General features: G+C 39.2%; 1 protein-coding gene across 1 annotated transcript in view; it reads right to left on the minus strand.

Moving 5' to 3' along the window:
* The window catches only part of LOC127650189 (ribosome biogenesis protein bop1), a 113,745-nt gene that overhangs the window by 1,318 nt on the left and 91,378 nt on the right, over window positions 1–21,049 (minus strand). Inside the window, exons 11-15 of the mRNA XM_052135441.1 lie at window positions 11,798–11,930; window positions 8,930–9,110; window positions 7,530–7,821; window positions 5,435–5,519; window positions 5,148–5,255 (exon numbers count right to left, since the gene is read on the minus strand). Coding sequence (XP_051991401.1) covers window positions 5,148–5,255; window positions 5,435–5,519; window positions 7,530–7,821; window positions 8,930–9,110; window positions 11,798–11,930 — 799 coding nt within the window. The remainder of the gene's footprint in view (window positions 1–5,147; window positions 5,256–5,434; window positions 5,520–7,529; window positions 7,822–8,929; window positions 9,111–11,797; window positions 11,931–21,049) is intronic.

Raw genomic sequence — 21,049 nt, forward strand, 5'->3', positions numbered from 1 at the left:
TTCCACTTCTATAAAACCAAATGCTTTTCATGATATTCGGTTCGGTTAACAATTCTTGAACTTCTGCATTCTTTTTTCAAGCAATTTCAAGGCTGATAATGACAGCTTTTTAATTGCATTTTAATTGGGCATGTCAACTGGAGTGGCTCGCTAATTATTTATTAAATTTAGTTCATTCATTCAAACCATTCACTTGACAAAATACAGTAGGTGTCTTTTAAAGCTTAGAATCGGGACATTAGGGCTGGGTAATGATAAAGCTGCTCTCGATTCGACTCGGACTTCAATTATATTTGATGTGTGTATATTTCAGTTAATGTCCATTTATCTCACATATGAAAGAAATTCTCTCCCAGATAATGTTGTTATATTATGAATATATTCATCTTACTAATTATGTTTTTATCATTTTATTCACATTTTAGCTCTTTAAAAATGAACAAATCCACGTATTCAATCAAAATAAATATTATATTTCATATATTATATTTTTGTTACATGTTTATTGTTTGCATGCATAATTTGAATTATTTCTAAGTATTAAATTGATTTATTTAACTTGCGCATATTAATGAGAGGGGAAGTTAATAGCAGATGTTAAAATGAATAAAGGAGAAATCTGCACAATGAAAAAATTAAATTATAATGTTTTAATCCACACATCACAGATATTAAAAAATATTTACCATGAGAATACAACTTAATTTCAGAATGTGTTTTTCTTATGAAAAATGGCATAATTTGATTTATGGTTAAAGCCAATCATGATTTTACTTTTACTTTTGGTTACTATGATCACAGTTAAAACTATCAATGGAACTTTCCTTCTGTGTAAAATCTTTTCTAATGGCCTCTGATAGTAGAAAAAGGATTTGTTTGTCTTCAGATGACTGTATTTTAAAAAATATAAAGAGAAAACCATTGGACCGGTGCGATCAACTCAAGCGCTGGTGCGACCAACTCGAGCGCTGGTGCGACCAACTCGAGCGCTGGTGCGACCAACTCGAGCGCTGGTGCGACCAACTCGAGCGCAGGTGCGACCAACTCCAGCGCAGGTGCGACCAACTCAAGCGCTGGTGCGACCAACTCAAGCGCTGGTGCGACCAACTCAAGCGCTGGTGCGACCAACTCAAGCGCTGGTGCGACCAACTCAAGCGCTGGTGCGATCAACTCAAGCGCTGGTGCGACCAACTCAAGCGCTGGTGCGACCAACTCAAGCGCTGGTGCAACCAACTCAAGCGCTGGTGCGACCAACTCCAGCGCAGGTGCGACCAACTCCAGCGCTGGTGCGACCAACTCAAGCGCTGGTGCGATCAACTCAAGCGCAGGTGCGACCAACTCAAGCGCAGGTGCGACCAACTCAAGCGCAGGTGCGACCAACCCAAGCGCAGGCGCGACCAACTCCAGCGCTGGTGCGACCAACTCAAGCGCTGGTGCGACCAACTCAAGCGCAGGTGCGACCAACTCAAGCGCTGGTGCGACCAACTCAAGCGCTGGTGCGACCAACTCAAGCGCTGGTGCGACCAACTCAAGCGCAGGTGCGACCAACTCCAGCGCTGGTGCGACCAACTCAAGCGCTGGTGCGATCAACTCAAGCGCAGGTGCGACCAACTCAAGCGCTGGTGCGACCAACTCAAGCGCAGGTGCGACCAACTCAAGCGCAGGTGCGACCAACTCAAGCGCAGGCGCGACCAACTCAAGCGCAGGCGCGACCAACTCCAGCGCTGGTGCGACCAACTCAAGCGCTGGTGCGACCAACTCAAGCGCAGGTGCGACCAACTCAAGCGCTGGTGCGACCAACTCAAGCGCTGGTGCGACCGTTTGTAGAATTTAACACTGGTGCAACCGCTCTTAAATGTTAGTCTGGAGACATGGAAATAAATAGATAAATACAAAAATATTTGCTGTGGCATTGCAAGAATTAATTTGCAAGAACAAATCTAAAAATAAGAAAAGATGCAAATGAGTTGTTTTATTCATTATCGAATTAGCACTCTTGCCACCTGTGATCTAATTTCACACCATATGTGACTTGTGATTTTTTACATAGCCGAATTTCAAACATTACGAGTAAACTTGCAACTAAAATGGACAGAAAACATGGAAGTTTGTGAAAAGGAAAACGATCAACGCTGGTTATGTGGGACAGTGGGATACAGGTGTTCCATGGGATTTGTTTAATTGTAAAAGGTGTGCCGTGGACCGCTGGATTACTTTAGAATAGCGGATTATTTTACGCATCATTTTAGCACTGCAACAAGTTGAAATACATGTGGCTGGAAACCAAGATGATTTCAATAAGACGGTCATAGACAGGAAACATCACAGTTTGGCTTTGACGTCAGAAGCCAATAAAACAGGACAATGCAAACAAATGAATTACAATTAATGAAAACAACTCATAGCAAAATGGCGGTCTGAAGTAGCGAGGCGTGCGTGAACTGACAACGTGTCAATGCGCTGCAATGGATGATTTGAGTGTAGACTGTTAAATATAACAGAAGCGATCTAGTTTCTAGTAATATTATTTTCTACCATAATGTGGTAAAAACTGCTTTTTTTTAACAGTCTGAGGGACCCAATGGCCATAAAACACAGAAACTGGAAATGTAGTTTGCTCTATATGCATCAACCGTTTGACTGGGAAAAAAAGCAAGAAATGGAAAAACAACATTACATCCTCCATTTGAGTATAAAGAGATCTATTAAGGGCAGCTGATGAAGGGTTTGCATTCTGATCTTGCGTCGCCCTTGACCGTACACGCATCATTAGCTCCCATCAAAGAGCGTTCCTCACCATACTGCCGGAATCATAGTCTACCCCCACAGATCCACTGAACAAACGCCCAACATTCAGAGAAAAACACAGACAAAGACAGACACAGAATAAAAGACGGAGAGAGCAACTCAAAGTGTGCAAGTGAAGACGACAGGTGTGTTTTTAAATGGCATATCAACATACTCACATACTCAATGTGAAGTATAAAAAGTGACTTTTAACATTTTATTTGATCGGACGGCCAAAGTTAAGACATTTATACACAATATTGGATGAAAATGCTAAATAACTGCCTATATTTTGAGACTGCGGTTAATTAAACGCCCAATGAAATGAGGTCACGTGACAATAATGCAGCATACTACTGTTTGAAAAAGCAGCTAGCATACAGCATGTAGCATACTAGTATCCTATATTCCATTCCATTTACAGGGAAACAAACAGACGTGTTCGGAATGGAACGTTTACTACCTAATGGATACTGCAAAGTATACACTACATACTAACTACTACTTTCAAAACGCAGTTACAAAAGTAGTTTTAAACAGAAATGGGCGTTTCTTTAGGCCAATTCATGTCCCAGGCAGGGCTGGACTGGGAAGAAAAATCAGCCCGGGATTTTACATGGCAAATCATTTTAGCTTATCACGGCCCATTCGGCAGGTTTCGCGGCCGACCCACCTGCCCACTCGGTTCTCCCAATGGCTAGTCCGCCCCTGATCGGCCCCAAAGTGCGTCGGCTCACCGGGAAAATTCCCAGAATGCAAGATTACCAGTCCAGCACTGGTCCCAGGGGTTGTTTTTCCATCAAAAGTTAAACTTTTTTTCTTTTTGCTATATAAAGGTCTCATTAAAACTGAATTGGAAACTTTTTACCAGGCCATCATCATTTTATTGTTGGTACTTTTCATATGCCTTAAAACTAAATATAGTTTTGACTGTAATAGCCTGGTCCCAGAAATAGACTTTCAATATTACACTATGAAAATTAGGGCTGTCGATTTAACGCATTAACTTTAACGCAAGGCCGTATTCCGTAGGCCAATTCCATAATCAGGAATGTTCCTACCATCAAAGCAATTCATGCTTGATGTACCACGTTAATACAGTAGGGGGCAGTCGGCGCGCCAGCTGTACAATCAAAACACAGTGCTCATGACTACAGGTGCGTAAAACTAGTGAGACGCAACGCAACCAAAGTGAGAACCTCCAAAAGTGTCCATCTGACCAAGGGCGTAGATTTGGTTTGAAAATTGGTAGTTACACATTGCAAGGAGAACATGATTAAAAATGCAAATATTAAGAAAGTATAGTGTCTATAGGCACAATATATCCTCATTTAACAAGTCTCATTTTCTATTCCTCTGCCCCACTATATTAATATTAGCCTGATTTCACTAGCACTATTTCCTCATTTTATAAGACGTCTATGTCGTCATAGAAACACACATGTACTAGATGCAAAAATTATATATCCTGCAGCCCCACAATTGGATCTAAGATACAAATGGAAATCCGCCCGTGTGATCGTCAAAGAATGCTTAAAAATGCTTTTCAGGTGCATCCTCAACAGCGCTGAGAAAAGTAACAGGTGTCACGTGAAAACGCCTTTAATGCAATGCTTCAGAAGATGTCGGACAATAATTTACACATGAATAATGATACTGAGAATTATTAATAGTCATTAAAATTAAAATAAAAACACGTTTTAAAGTTAAAGTATTTTAAAGAGGTAAAATTGCCCAAAAGTTGGTCAGGACATTTTTGACCCCTATCATCCCTACCAAAATATACGCCTATGCATCAAACGCAGGAGTACAAAAACCAACAAGTAAACAGAACAGGGGGAAGTAGGCCAATAATGAGGTTACTTTCAATGATATGGAAATAAAACTAAAGTATTTTCACATTTACAGCCATTTTTTGTATTCTCTAAATGCTTAACTTGGCTATTGTTACATCCTGAATTATTTGAATTATAATATTTATAATTATAATATTAATTATTCTAAATGTCCTTTATTTGGAGGCCTTTCTCAGTAAATATTGGTGTGCTGTTACGTTTTGTACACAGTGTGTGTGTGATGCAAATTGAAATGTTAAAAATAGCTTCTAGTTCATTCATCACACTGGAATGGGAGGTCAAGTCGAGCACATTGTATTGTGGGACAGTATCCGTCGCACTGTTGCATACTACATATTTTTTCAAATGTATTCGGTCATCATCTAGGCATTCCTTGCAGTAGATTTGCATGCTGTACAGAGTATACATACTATATACTGCAGAAATGGTAAGAGTAGTATAGCCAGAGACAGAACAGAGCGATTAGGGGAAAAACAAAACAACAACAACAACGATTGGACTTACTTGTAGACCATCCCGTGACAGACGATAACGCTGCCATCATCAGAACCAGACGCAAATAGCGGGTAGTGTCTGTGGTAGGCCACGCCCCTCAGAGCCTTCTTGTGGTGTCTGGTTGGTCGAAGACACAAGAGAGAGTCGGTAAATGTCCCGACAGCAGAGGGACGTTACACAGAACCGGTTCAATTCCCAGCAGAAGGCATTTAATTAGACAGCGCCAACATTTGCAACAAATTCCCTCGAGTCTGCCCTAAATTATAAAAAGTTATACGAGGCTGGTGCTGACTCACCGGAGAACTTTGTAAGGCTTTGTGGACAGGTCCAGATCGAACCAGGCCAGACGACAGTCGTAGCTGCCGCAGATCACATTGTCGCCTGAGGAAAATGGGTAGCACAGAGCGACATGGTTAAGCAGCAAATCAAATATGGCGTACCGAGAGAGGTCACTGAAGTCAGATGTTTCCTGCGTGCTGGACATTTTCAAGAAACAAAGACGGCTAACACTCAGACTTAAAGAAACCGTTCACCCAAAAATGCTCACCCTCATGTCGTTCCAAATCCATAAGACTTTCACAAGATGTTCTGATCAGTGTCAGATTCCCAAGCTACAAGCTACTAATAAAAGTAGCAAATTCCATTGAAGCTTTTTAAAGTATACATATACATATATATATATATATATATATATATACACACTAGGGCTGTCGATTTAACACGTTAATTCAGTGCGATTAATTTGACTAAAAATAACGCATTAAAAAAGTTACGCAATTAATCGCAATGCCCCCGTATAAGGAAGATTCTTGAGAAATGCAAGCTTTTAGTACCACCTGTTTACTCCAGAGGGCAGTAAGTGAAATTGCAGCTGTATGAGCAACATGCCGTTTATACAGTTAAGAAATCAACCCATCAGTAGCAGCAACAACACAAACATGCGTTACGTTCTTGCGTTCAAAATACTTGGAGCGCAAATTCGAACTAAGGGATCTCAAGGTGTGTTTAAAGATTGAGTATTAAACTATATTTACCTTTTTATATAATTAATTATATATACATATATAATTTTTAAATATTTAAAGATAACTATGTATAATTATATATTGATATAAATATGTATAATCTTTATATATTGAGTTATTGATATATGAGGGACTTTCTCAGCAAATATTTGTATATGCGATTAATTAATTGGGACACCATGTAATTAATTCGATTAAAATTTGTAATGGATTGACAGCCCTAAAATATACACACACACACACACACACACACACACACACACACATAGTGTTTCCATGTTTTATGGGGACTTTCCATAGACATAATGGTTTTTATACTGTACAAACTTTATATTCTATCCCTAAACCTAACCCTACCCCTAAACCTAACCCTCACAGAAAACTTTCTGCATTTTTACATTTTCAAAAACATAATTTAGTATGATTTATAAGCTGTTTTCCTCATGGGGACTGACAAAATGTCCCCACAAGGTCAAAAATTTCGGTTTTACTATCCTTATGGGGACATTTGGTCCCCACAAAGTGATAAATACACGCACACACACACACACACACACACACACACACACACACACATATAAAATACTATATATAAACTTAGATATAACAATCAGATTATATTAATATTATGATCAGGTATATTTAATTATAATATAATGAATTATACAACATTTAAATATTTAATTAGGGTGATATTAACCATGGTATACTACAGTAATCATAGGCTAACCATGGCATTTGTAGTAAAACCAGTAAAACAAAAAAAAGTATCTTTACTACAGTCATGATTATTACAATTTACTATAGTAAAACCATGGTAACGATATAAAGACTAAAAACTATAAAACTAAACTACAGTCATGGTAACAGCAATATAGTGGTTAAATAAATAGGTTGAAAACATTAAATTGAAAAAATATGTACTAGTAAAACTAGAAATCAACCTATTTTAAATATCTGAATCAAACTTAAGTGATAAACGGCAGAAATCAACTAAATATTTTGCGTTAAAATGAAGGAAAAGTCCCTTCAAGGCCACGCAGGGCTCAAGAGAATCAGTGAATCATTCATGTGAACTCGTTTATTTACACGAACCATCTGAGTGAACCGACTCATATGTTTTGATTCTGTTTGATTACTTCCTTGGCTCCGTTGCAGCGCTCACAGTATGTGACAAATATCTCTACTCGTTACAGGAGAGTCAGCAATATTGAGCTACTATCACGCTATTGGAAGTTAGTAGTGTCGCTACTTTTCGCTAGTTACTCCCGAGCACTGGTATTGTCTACTTTTATTGTGGGTTTGTAAAGACATGAGGGTGAGTAAATGATTAAGTTTGGCTAAGCGTCACGTCATAGTTACGCACCTCCCGGGTGAATGGCCATGCTTGAGATCCATTTGCAGTTGGTCATCAGTTTCTTGGTGAGCTCCTGTTTGATGAGGTTGTAAACACGTACGTAGCGCTGCGTTGCCACGAAGAAATAGGGCCTGACCGGGTGGAAGGATACGCACTGCACCATGCCTTTGTTCTTGCGGAAGGGGTTCTGCGTCCGCCGTTTGCTCACCTGGTGAATCACCACCTGTAGATTGCTGCTGTTGTCGGGCATCACGCACGCCAGGTAATCTCCTTTCACGTGCCACGTCACCTGCCTTACAGCCTTCAAAGAAAGAGAGCGCTCAAAATTGGATCACATAATATGCAAACTCTATTACGAGATTATTTCCCTTATCTTCATATAATAACGTATTTCCAAACTTAATTAAAATAATAATTATCATTGCATACTGCATAATATTTACCAAACTACACCAGCATCCCATAGGCTAGGAATGGGCCCCTATATTAATACATACTGAATAATGAATAGTGTTCACTGTATGCCGTTTTTATTAAATTGCATGCAAAAAAAAGGATGCATTATTCCACAATAAATGAATTGAACAGAACATATAGCTTGACTTCAATGTTTGAAATATTTATCATTGCATACTATGTACTTCCATGCTATTTTGGCTAATGTAGAAGGTCATCCAACCACTTTAAGTGTTTAGAGGATCCACATGCCCAATCCAATAATCCAATTATAACCTTAAAAACATGCCGAGACTAGATTTACAGCCGTTATTACTACTAGCTTCGCCTCTACCAGTCTGTCAACGCGTGTCGCTGCTTTGCCTTTTCCAGTAGTTTTAATTGGACACTAGAGGCGTCTTAAATTTCTTTCCATTTCAGGAAAAAGCCGACCACAAGCTTTTGGCTTCAACCAATAGTTAAAAGCCTCCTGGCTACAACTCACGTGAGGGGTGGACTGTCTCATAAGGGATAGAAAACGGGGTAAAAGAAAGAAAGAATTAAAGCATTATTTCAGAACAATCTGTGAGCACTTTTGTCCTGATCTTGTGGGACTGGACTTCTATCAGTATAACGTCTGGTCCCCTTTGCAGTTCATTCTCGCCAAGAACCGCCGACGACAACGTCCGAGCAGCAAAATGACCAAAAGTGGTAGAATAAACAAAGTTAGCTTTTTTTTTTAAAGTGACGTTTAGGGGCAGATAAATCGGATACAAATCTGAACAACTTTCCATTGATCCCATTAACCTTGCAAACTTTGGAGAATAAAATGACTGAACAGTGCATTAGAATTTCGATCTGCTAATGCTTATTATGATGTCATACTTGTGAATATATTAGATGCAACAATGTTCCATCAAAGCATGTTTCTCTGGTATGTGGTTCAACAGGGTGTTTGTGGATGTTTTCTTTACCTTGGGGTGTTTGAGCGTGAGACGGTGACCCTGCTCGTGACCTTCGCCCTCTGAGACGGTCCACTGCACATGCTGGTCATTCACTTCCTCTGGCTCCTCGTAGGATGAGATCAGCTGATCCGTAGCGTTACACAGAAGCTGGTCGCCCAGACCAGGGTTCACGAGGAGTACAGTGTCATCACTACACACACATCAGAATGGGGATTCACACCGTTAAGCTACACACTAATACTGCATTTCAACTTTGGGACATATATGGGTGTTTCTTCAGCTTTGGGCACTTTCATGTCTCAGGGGTTGATTTCTTTTAATCAAAACTTTTTGGCTTGTTTAATACGGTATTAAAGTCTCATTAATACTAAATCGGAAACTTTTTAACCATGCCTTCACCATTTATTTTTGGTACTTTTTAAATGCCTTTTATGTATATTTTAAGTGTCCCAGACCCAGAATTTCAATATTAAACTATGAAAATACATTATAAAAATACACATTATTACACGTTTAAAACTATAATAATCTAAACAAACAGAAACCATTTCAATACTTCATTAATATCAGTTCATACATTTCGACTGTCCCACAGTTGTGGCGTCATTTCCACCATACCAAACAATTTGACCCCTAATAAAGGTTTTTCAAACGTTAGTGTACTTGTTAACCAAGTGGATAAAAGTGACAGTGTAGAGCATTCTTGAGATGAAATATGAGACAAGTGATGTTTGAAAAATCAAGGGAAACATCACTTATGAGCAGAAATGATCTCTTGAGAGCAAATTGAGCAAAACGTGTGAAAATATTATTTGTGTGGATTAGCATAATTTCCAGAACAGAATTCCTGTAACCTGTTGATACGCAATCGCCCACACTCGGTGGTGACGTCACTCTAATTTAATATATTATTTACTGTCTATAAATGTAATTAATGTTAATAAATGATACATCTTTTCAAAGGTCTAAGGGTTCAAAATTGATATCCGATCTCTGTTTCACGATAGCAATCCTCCAGAAACAGCGATTGAGTTATTTGTGCAGGAGTACAAATGAAAACATGCAACATCAAACCGGGACTTTTAATATGAAATCACGATCGCCAGATGAATCCAGTTCAACACACTTGGGTCAATCGTCCATGACAAGCGTTCATTGAAAAACATCCAATAGCACTTTTTGTCCATAAAAGTGATAAATGTGATAAATATTGATATATTCTCCATTGTTTACATGAGATCTCTCCTGGAAGAATCACTCTTCATCATCGTTCTTCATCAAACTGCAATCTGAGCAGCATTCATGTTGTAAAACTGTGTATGATCTGATATATTAGAGTCTCATAAACAAAACCAGCCCGTCTCCAAAGTCTACTTTTAAAAATGGGGTGTAGGTTTATTCAGAATAGCTGATCAGTGCCGTCAGGGTTAGTGTTGTTTTGAGAGGCGGAGCCTTAATTTTACTCTGTACGCTTCCAGCGATTTTACAGAGACAAAAGCTGCAGGAACCTCATTTATTGTGAGATCATCTTCAAATTTGACACGTAACTTCTTTAGACTCGTGGCTTTGGGAACATTGTGTTTCTGGGTTGTTTTGGTACTATTATTATTGTTTTTTCAGATAATAAAAACATGTTCAGCACAAAATATTTCCATTACTATAAACTTCAGCTTCTCTAACTTTAAAAAATAACAACATCTATTAATTCTGAAACTTGGGAAATAAAGCCCAAAGTGTCTTCTTTCTAAAGATACCACAACTGTGTCCGTACTCCAAAGGGTCCCGTAAATACAACCATTTCAGTTCAGGTATGTCGTTTTCATGGTTTGTGCTCAAAAAGGGGGCGTGTATCAACAGGTTAAACACAATAAACAATTTGAGACGTGCTGGAAATGACATTGTTCAAGGATAAAATTACATTGTGGGTTAGATTAAAATGACATTATCACGACCACTCGCATGCGATGAGGACTTTAATCATATCAGTATCCTTATAAAAGCGGTTTTATTCTACATGGGGGAGGGCGCCATTTAAGAATCACATGATCAGCTGAATACTACTTTCTCTATTTTTTTCCCTCCTTTTTCTCCCAATTTGGAATGCCCAATTCCCAATGCGCTCGAAGTCCTAGTGGTGGAGTAGTGACTCGTCTCAATCCAGGTGGCGGAGGACGAATCTCAGTTGCCTCCGTGTCTGACACGGTCAATCCTCGCATCTGATCACGTGGCTTGTTGAGCGCGTTACCATCCACGCACAACTCACCAAGTGCCCCATTAAGAGCGAGAACCACATTATAGTGACCACAAGGAGGTTACCCCATGTAACTCTACCCTACCTAGCAACCAGGCCAATTTGGTTGCTTAGGAGACCTGAATGGAGTCACTCATGACACCCTGGATTCGAACTCGCGACTCCAGGGGCGATACTCGCTGAGCTACCCGGTCCTCCGTTATTATTTAATTATTTATTTTTAGACACAATTTACAATCGTATTTAACCAACTACTCAATGAGGACTCAAAGACTTTATAGAAATTACATTTTCATTTTGTGTTAATGCCTGATCTTCTGTAAAGCTGCTTAGAAACGATGTGTGTGGTGAAAAGTGCTATACAAATAAAAATGACTTGACTCCTGTTATTGGACACTTTCTCTTGGATTAAATGAATCATGGCTGATTGTGAACAGTGAATATCTACAAAAGGCATCTGTAACCGAAAACTATAGATTTGGAAAGATGCTGCTTCCACACCACTAGGTGTCACTGTAATTCCAAGATGACATGAGCAAAGAGTTACTGAGGGCACCTTTAATTAACCAGACTGCAGCCCAACTTCAAACGACATATTTATAGAGAAAAGAGGAAGTGGATCTTACTAGCTGACAGCAACCAAACAGACGGTGGGGTTGGGATTCCAGGCAACGCCCTTCACGGCCCCGGCAACTTCCACAGTCTTCAGGCAGCGCGCTGTGCTGACCTCCCAGAAACGCACCGTGCAATCATCGGAGCCTGGGGTCAAAAGGCCAAACCACAAACTTAGCCAGGAAGATGAAACAGATCTGCTTGAGTGAGGTCAGATGTGGAGGCCGCCCTGAATGTGATGTCATGAGTTTGACTCAGGGAACTGTGTGTGTGTGTGTGTGTGTGTATATATGTTTATGTGGTTTACGAGGACATATTTTTAAGTTGCAAACTGGTAATTACAATGTTATTATGCTATAAATGTTATTTATGAGGACATTTCTAGTGTCCCCATAATTTAAATCACTTAAAAATCATACTAAACAATGTTTTATTGAAAATGTAAAAATGCAGAAAGTTTTCTGTGAGGGTTAGGTTTAGGGGTAGGGGTAGGTTTAGGGGATAGAATCTATAGTTTGTACAGTATAAAAACCATTATGTCTATGGAAAGTCCTCATAATGATTGGTAGACCAACATGAGAGAGAGAGAGAGAGAGAGAGAGTGTGTGTGTGTGTGTAGAACAGACAGAAACAATTAGTGTGAAATTTACACAAATCGTGAATGTGTATACACTTAGCAACACCCTAGTAACCACTCAGAACACCTTCACAAGCGCATAGCAATGCCCTGGCAACAACCCACAACACATCAGCATCGTGGAGATTTTCTTCAGGAACTGTAAACAATTATTTGTTTGTTTTCCTGAACACTTAAAAAATGCAGCAATGACCAGACTCTTACAATAATTCAGTTTTAACAATTTAAAACGAAAACACTATAATTACAGCACTTAAAACCTACGGTAACAGTTTTTTTCCAGCCTATGGCATGAAAAAAAAACATGTGGTCTAAAAAAGCAGAAGTTTATAGGACTGTGTATATTATTATGTTTATAAAACTCAAATGCACCTCTTACCTCAAACGGGCATTCCTCACTAACAACGAAGCAAAAGAGTGCTGGCGGCTCCAGCGTAATTGTCACTCAGTGCTGGTGAAGTGGCAGTCCACATCTTCTCATTTATTCAGTGCAATTTTCCATTTTAGGACATTTATTCAATTTGGGGCATAAATTTAAAAATCCTGAACCGATTTCCGTAATGAGATTTTCTATAAAAAAACTTGCTTTTTTATTACAGCGTTTGTGCAACGCTAACCTCTATGTGGTTGCTAATGTGCTCTGGGTAATTTTTTGTGCATTACTATGCGGTTGCTATGGTGTTCTGGTTGGTTTGCTGACTGACCTAAGTCAAGAGCTCCCACACCCACGTTTCTATGATATTCTGGTCTGTAGATATTGCTTGAGTTCATACTTCAATGCAAGTCTGACTGCTCAGAAAAGTAACTGAACACCTCTCCTCAAAATGCCGCACACTTTGAGGTATCCTTAATGTTTGTCACCCAAATGGTTAAACACCAAAATGTAATATTTCTTGTTATCACTAACTCAAAGTATGAGCAACAGTTATAGAGCTTGCCTTTGCAAATTACACTAATTCTAACAATGCAGAGTTCTTCCACCGAGTAATACAGTTGCTGTGTAATTGTTTTTTGTTACACTGGACTCTACAATACTTGCTTTTGATTGGTCAATGGCGCCATCTAGTGGTCTGATATTTCTGAGTAACAACCGCACACCCGGGAATTAAGACAAATCAGACCGGTTATCTTTTCAGGAGTTTTTTCCTGCTACTTGGATCACTTTGAGATCTCTAGATGTTAGCTAATAAAATTATTTCAACTCAAATCATTGTTTCGTGCCCATTTATTTGGCAAATAGTCTTGTAATATGGATAATGAGCAGACAGGCGTTAATTACAAAATATACACCAACAGACGCAAACTGGAGGCTATTCAGCGACTTTTTTCTACTTGCATAATTTCAGTGCAAATCAATATTTTATGTCCATTACAATTGTTCTTTGTTGTGGCTTGCTTCAGTTTCACAAATGAGTTCAGTTTCATTTAAGGTGCAATATGTAAAATGTTCATGTAATGTTCGCCTTTTTTGCCAATTTGCGAACAGGTTGTAACGCAACTTAAAAAATGAGTGCTTCCCGGAGTTCCTAGGTTGCCTATTAAAGCCTGTAGACTGATTTTCATGTGAAGTGAGCGGGTCGCTTTTGCCGGGAAAAGCCAAAGGATGTGACATTTATGCACGCTCCCGAGAGCCTTGCCTCAGTAATAGCTTCTCTTCTGCTATTCAACAGCGACAACAAACTGCAACACTAGGTAAAGTTATCTTAGAGATCCAGCAAACGTCCGGCTCACAGCACAACACAGACTCCTACACAAACTCAGAGTAAGCCAGTATCTACTGAATCCCATCTGGCTAAGCGGGAACGTGATCGTGGTCGAGCGAAAACTAGAGCGAAAACTAGAGCGAACATCGGCACGGCATTTGATTCCTGGAGTGACATTCGTTCGGTTTTGGGGATCAAAACAGACCCTGAATTGGCATTCTTCTTATTGGACAGGTAAACTTACATAACTGCAAAGCATGTGAAATATCGTGCCATAAGGATTGATCGGTGTCAGTTTAGCTAACTTGATCTTGCCTGCACATTAACTTTCATAAACAATGTTAATCTGTAATTATTCTGCAAGGTCAACTACAATAATACATTAAATAAATGCTAGACAATGTTCAAGATAATGCAAAAAGCTCCATTTATTAATGTAACGTAACTTGGTTATACAGAAAATATATACATTATATTATTATAAAACAATAGCGCATCAATATATCAAAATGTCAGTTGTGATGGAATCACATCAATACTGAATTGTGTCAACATATTAATAATTTACAATCTATTTTATAAATGGCTACTGTCAAATATAATATACAGTCTCAAAGTTTGCAGTAAAACAATCATAACTCTGTCATTTTAATTATGCTACCTCATCTGTCAGCATGATGCCGGTGAATCACATTCAGTCTCTTTGTACGTTACGTCATTGTTTTGGATGCTCGCTCGCGTCAATATGAAGTGTGTGCACGAGCACGAGCAACAGGTAGCTGCTGCAGTTCACTTAATGGCCACAGGTGTCATTCATAACAAGGGTTTCTAAAATCTTACATACTGCACCTTTAATTGACTAGTTTATTGACCACTTCTGGAGATGCCACTAGGTGGCGACAAATAAGCGTCTTATGTGCAATGAGTGAGTCACTGAATCATTTTGAGAAGTGCATGACCGAAATCTGCCAAGAGACTTTATAGTATTTAAGCATTATAAAAACAAAGCAGATCTATAATTCTACTTCAAATTGTGAATTGCCGAACATGATTTTCATCCAAAAATTCAATAGTCTAATAATATGATTATCAATTACGTCTTTACCTTTATAAAAATGTGCATTTCAGATCTACTGACTTCAGTAATTTAAGCATTATAAGAACAAAGCAGATGGACTATCTGCTGCACATGACTTTTATCAGATAAGACTAATAATAGCCTAATAATAATTCAGAGTTTCAATCATGTCCTTTGGTCATTGTAAATCGCATTTCAAGAGTTGAGTCGAGGAAACAAAGATCCGTTCAACGCCAGCTTCAAGCGGCGCTTTGCCCTTCCACATAACAAGCATTGCAGAAAAAGTCACGGAGCAGCGAATTTACGAGCTTGCCATGCAAGAAAGCGGGAGGTGTGCACAATAAACATTGAAACAAATGCATTTGGAGGAGATTTTTTTTTTTTAATTGCTTTGATTGCAGAAAATAAAGAGAGGACTCCTTTATGTTTAAGTCTGATCTTTTTTGGTAAATGTAATGTAGTTCAATAACTAGGGTCTCTGGATACTTTAATTAAAATTAATTATGAGACATTCAATATCTTTTCATAAAGTTGGACGGTTTTAAAATATTTCTTGTAGCTTTGTACCCTCAAAGACATCATTTGTGTGAGGCAAAAACGTGAGTGAAAAACACTTGTGTGAGGTTGGAGCCGAGGTTGTGCCGACACGTCACTTTATACATTTACATTTATGCATTTGGCAGACGCTTTTATCCAAAGCGACTTACAGTGCACTTATTACAGGGACAATCCCCCCCGGAGCAACCTGGAGTTAAGTGCCTTGCTCAAGGACACAATAGTGGTGGCTGTGGGGATTGAACCAGCAACCTTCTGATTACCAGTTATGTGCTTTAGCCCACTACGCCACCACCACTTCCATTCATAGACTTCAATGTATTCGGGAGCGTTGACGCGAGTCATGTGAAAGCCCCTCAAACAGTGGTGTAGTAGTGTCTGAAGAGTTGGGCATACTGTGAATTTATGAAGGAGTTGTGCTGAAACAACTCACATAAAGTGCTTGCAATTTAACATTTCCACCACAGATGTCGCTAGAGAGAACATAGTTCCATAGTGCAGCTTTAATGCATAATGAACTAACAATGAACTAACAATTATTCTATTAACATTAAGTAAGATTAATATGGTGTAAATCCATTTCATTCTTAATTATTGTCATGATACCTAATGCATGAGAGCATGAACATGGGCAAATTTGTAAGACGGGATTTTAAAATAAAAAAAAGAAATTCTTGGGTTTTGTCCAAATACACAACTGCAAATTAACCGGTGGCTAAAAGAGATTAGAGATGCTGGCAGGAAGCACTGCTTGGCCCCACACACAGGAAGTGCTTATCCCTTTATAAAAAAAGCCAGTACCACACACTACATGACATGCATGTATTCACTTGCACCGCATCTTCCACTGATGTCACTGATGCCAAGCAGGCCATTTTATTTTTCTTTGTGTTTCTTATTTATTTATTTATTTAAGAAAATGTGCATTCAGGTCTGGCTCCGTTCTGGCATGGTTTCACTCTGAATTATGTCACCTTACAGAAGTAAAATGGATTTTAAATGAATGTTGTCTCAACATGGCACTACTGTCCAATATAATGGGTTTTTAGCATTACTGCTTCCTCCATAATGGCAAATAATACTGTCAGTTCCATTTTATTTATGGTCACCGACTACACTAAAGCGCTACAGGAAAGTTTAGGTGCCCCTAGCACACACACACACACACACACACACACACACACACACACACACACACACACACACACACATGTTGTGTTTCCATGTTTTATGGGGACTTTCCATAGACATAATGGTTTTTATACTGTACAAACTTTATATTCTATCCCCTAAACCTAACCCTACCTCTAAACCTAACCCTCACAGAAAACTTTCTGCATTTTTACATTTGCAAAAAACATAATTTAGTATGATTTATAAGCTGTTTTCCTCATGGGGACCGACAAAATGTCCCCACAAGGTCAAAAATTTCGGGTTTTACTATCCTTATGGGGACATTTGGTCCCCACAAAGTGATAAATACACGCTCACACACACACACACACACACACACACACACACACACACACACACACGTCTCCAGTGTGAGTTGTGCTGGCCAATCCCGGCGGGTTAGTGCAGGACACCACAGCTGTACGCAGCAGACAGGCCTCCGACCACCACGGAGTCCGTCCCTGCCTGCTATATCGGTCTCAATACTTAAAAAGTGATTATGGGTTTTGGAGTTATTACACTCCACCCTCCGCGTCCCGGTACGTTTCCCCTTTCTGTTTTCCCTGCGTTCATGAAGCATGCAGGTATAAAAGTTAAACTGAGATTTCACAGTGCACATCTGACAGCCTACAGTCATGTTGTCATGCTATACTCCACCTTCACTAATCGAAAAATATTTAGACATTTTACTATTTCTTGTTCAATACACGCAGCTTTTAAAACCTCGTATTAATTTAGAGACTACGTGGGATATTTGTACTTTTAAATGAAATCAAAATGTACCTTAATTACATAATGCATGTTCCTGGTCTTATTGTGCATGATTCACAAGTGCACGTTATTTAAAAAAAGTACCTTTGTGATCTTTTATCAAATTGTACAAATTGCTCCACCTCTGAAACATCTTTTTTCCCCCGATAAATTCCTCTTACTCCAAACTCTCTTCTCCAACCACCTCACCATTTATTTATTTTCTCTTATTGAATCTCCTGTTTCACACAGAAATACACACAATGGATTGTAACGTCTTTTCATTTTGGCTATAAAGTAAAACAATCGTCACGCAGCAAGACTATCTTACGCAGCCTGATCTTGTGAAAATGATGCAACTATGGTGTTATTTTTGTAAAATGATATTACATTGTTCACTGCACTTATCATGGGTGAAACGTCCACTGTGTGGCGCTAAAAGAGTTAAAATTCTCCCAAGCAGATGAGGTTAAGATTAATACTCTATCAAGTTATGAATCAGCAAAACCGACCGACCTCCCTCCCCTAAATCTTACACTTAAACCTAACCGATAGAGTCAAAAAAGCAAATGTGAGATGAAAAGCAATTGCTGAAGCAACCACTGCATTTTGTGGTGCTTCTATGACACTTTTGGCTCAAGTGTCGACTCACGCGCTCTTCGGTCCTTTGCATCGCAAGTGCAAATCTCTACCAGTGGAGCTACTGAACAATTTGATGACTATAGAGCAAGCTTGTAAATGTATTTGGTTATGTAATGCAAACATTAAAATGTATTGCCACGCAAGTCAAGCATTTTGTGTAAGGAACAGGGCAAAAAGTGTTTATGAACCGATAATCGGTAGTTTTACTTGTAATCTGTCTAAATATGTCATTGGGCACTAATTGTGTGACAGCACAAGCCACAGTGCAAAGCCTTAGATCATTTCCATGAGAGCGCTGATTCAAATGGCAATTTACATGCCAGTGCAAAGTGCAAGTGGACGTGAGATTTGTGTTAAACTTTCTAGATGTCATGGATCATTTTTCAATTATAATAATTATTGTTTATATTTACAATAATTATTGGTATTTTCCACCTGTTGTCGTAATCACTGCAAAAGGGGCCGTTGGAAGAAGTTGGAGAGGGAAATATTTTGGGATTTCGGTAGGTGGTTATATAAAACCTTTTTTGATCACTTCATTATTTTAATTATTTATTTTAATTATATTTTTGTTTAGTTTGGAAAGAAATTTGAATTTAGAAATATTTTTGGTTTAAAGATATGGCAGTTGATAATGACTCGCTTTAAAGGAAAAGGTCAAAATGACGATGCATTTACTCGCCCTCATGCCATCCCAGATATGTGTGACTTTCTTTCTTCTGCAGAACACAAATTAAGATATCTCAGCTCTGTAGGTCCTTACAATGCAAGTGAATGGGTGCCAGAAAATCCTAAAATTGCACAATTCAGCATAATAGTAATCCAGTGGTCAACATCTTTAGAAGTGAAAGGTGTGGGTGAGAAAAAGATCACTTTCACATTCTTCTTCTTCTGTTTTTGATCATTCACATTCTTCTTAAGTACTGCCCCCTACTGGGCAGGGAGAAGAATTTATAGCAAAAAAGTAGTTAAATATTGATCTGTTTCTCACCCACACTTATCATTTCACTTCTGAAGACATGGATTAAAACATTAGAGTCATATGGATAATTTATATGATGCATTTATGTGCTATTTAGGGGTGTCAAAATGTTGGCACCCATTCACTTGCATTGTATGGACCAAAAGAGTGGAGATATTCTTCTAAAAATCTTTAAAAATGTGTGTTCTGCAGAAGAAAGTCATACACATCTAGGATGGCATGAGGGTGAGTAAATGATGAGAGAATTTGTATTTTTGGGTGAACTGTCCCTTTAAGATTTTTGTGTTTCGATGAATTAAATCCCTAAAGAAAAATAGACGGGTAGAAGTGAAGTGGGTGGAAACAAATTACAAACTATAATAAAAGATCCCATATAAAGTGTGTAAATATGACTGTGTACAATTGTCAAGTGTGGGTGCCACGGCATTTCAATATAGTTGCTAAGGTCTTCTGGGTGGTTGCTTACTGGACCAAGTCAAGAGAGATCACTCAGGTCTCTATGATATTTCTGTCTCAAGATATGGCTCGGTCCATCCTTCAATGTAAGGAGTGCGTTTACATGTACGTTCTTATAAGTATAAGCCTACAACATGTGTGGTCATGTAAACGCATTAAACTGCTTTCCTTTAACTGATTGAAATGGGGGGCCTGGGTAACTCAGCGAGTATTGACACTGACAACCACCCGTGGAGTCGTGAGTTAAAATACAGGGCGTGCTGAGTGACTCCAGCCAGGTCTCCTAAGCAACCAAATTGGCCCGGTTGCTAGGGAGGTTAGAGTCACACTGGGTAACCTCCTCATGGTCGCTATAATGTGGTTCGCTCTCGGTGGGGCACGTGGCGAGTTGTGCGTGGATGCCGCGGTGGATGGCGAGAAGCCTCCACACGCACTATGTCTCCGCGGTAACGTGCTCAACAAGCCACGTGATAAGATGCATGGGTTAACAGTTTCAGACGCGGATGCAACTGAGATTCGTCCTCTGCCACTAGGATTGAGGCGAGTCACTACGCCACCATGAGGACTTGGAGTGCATTGGGAATTGGGCATTCCAGATTGGGGTGAAAACTGATCGAAACGGGTAGACTTTGCACCATTGTTCACCCGAACCAATGTTCTTACTGGTTTATCCAAAGTATCGTGCACATGCCTCTGCATATTTTGACGACAAAACCAGAGGATGACTCCCTTATTTCAATCTCATGTAAACGCGGTTTTCTTGCGTTGTCAGATGTTTTAATTAAGCAGAGTTTTGGGAGTAATCAGCGTATTGGAGTGCATGAAATCGGGCTCACTGGGATTTTCTCACCCATGAGGATACGAACAGTGAAGCATATCCAGCAAACTCCACTGACGGGCATAAAAGCAAACTGCTTAACAAATTGCTTAAGTTTCCTCAAACACTTGTTTTATAACAAATTAGTCCACGTTTTTTTAATTGTTTTATTTACACTCTCTGGCCTTACAAATTTTTCAAAAAGATTTTCCAATTTGCTTTCAGCCACAATTCCAAAACCAGCAACACAAAAGAGGCAAACCCAACAGGCAACAAAGCCCTGGGACAAAAGAGTCACATCGCAGCCCAGACCCACAGATATGGAAGAAATTATCTCTATTAAACACACACACACACACACACACACACACACACACACACACACACACACACACGCTGAACAAAGTGAAGGAAAGAAGGGTGCAGCAGCCCAAGCTCGGGGCAAGAAGCACTGTGATGCCTGGGAGGTTTGT

This window comes from Xyrauchen texanus, chromosome 10, assembly GCF_025860055.1.
Source record: "Xyrauchen texanus isolate HMW12.3.18 chromosome 10, RBS_HiC_50CHRs, whole genome shotgun sequence".
NCBI lineage: Eukaryota > Metazoa > Chordata > Actinopteri > Cypriniformes > Catostomidae > Xyrauchen > Xyrauchen texanus.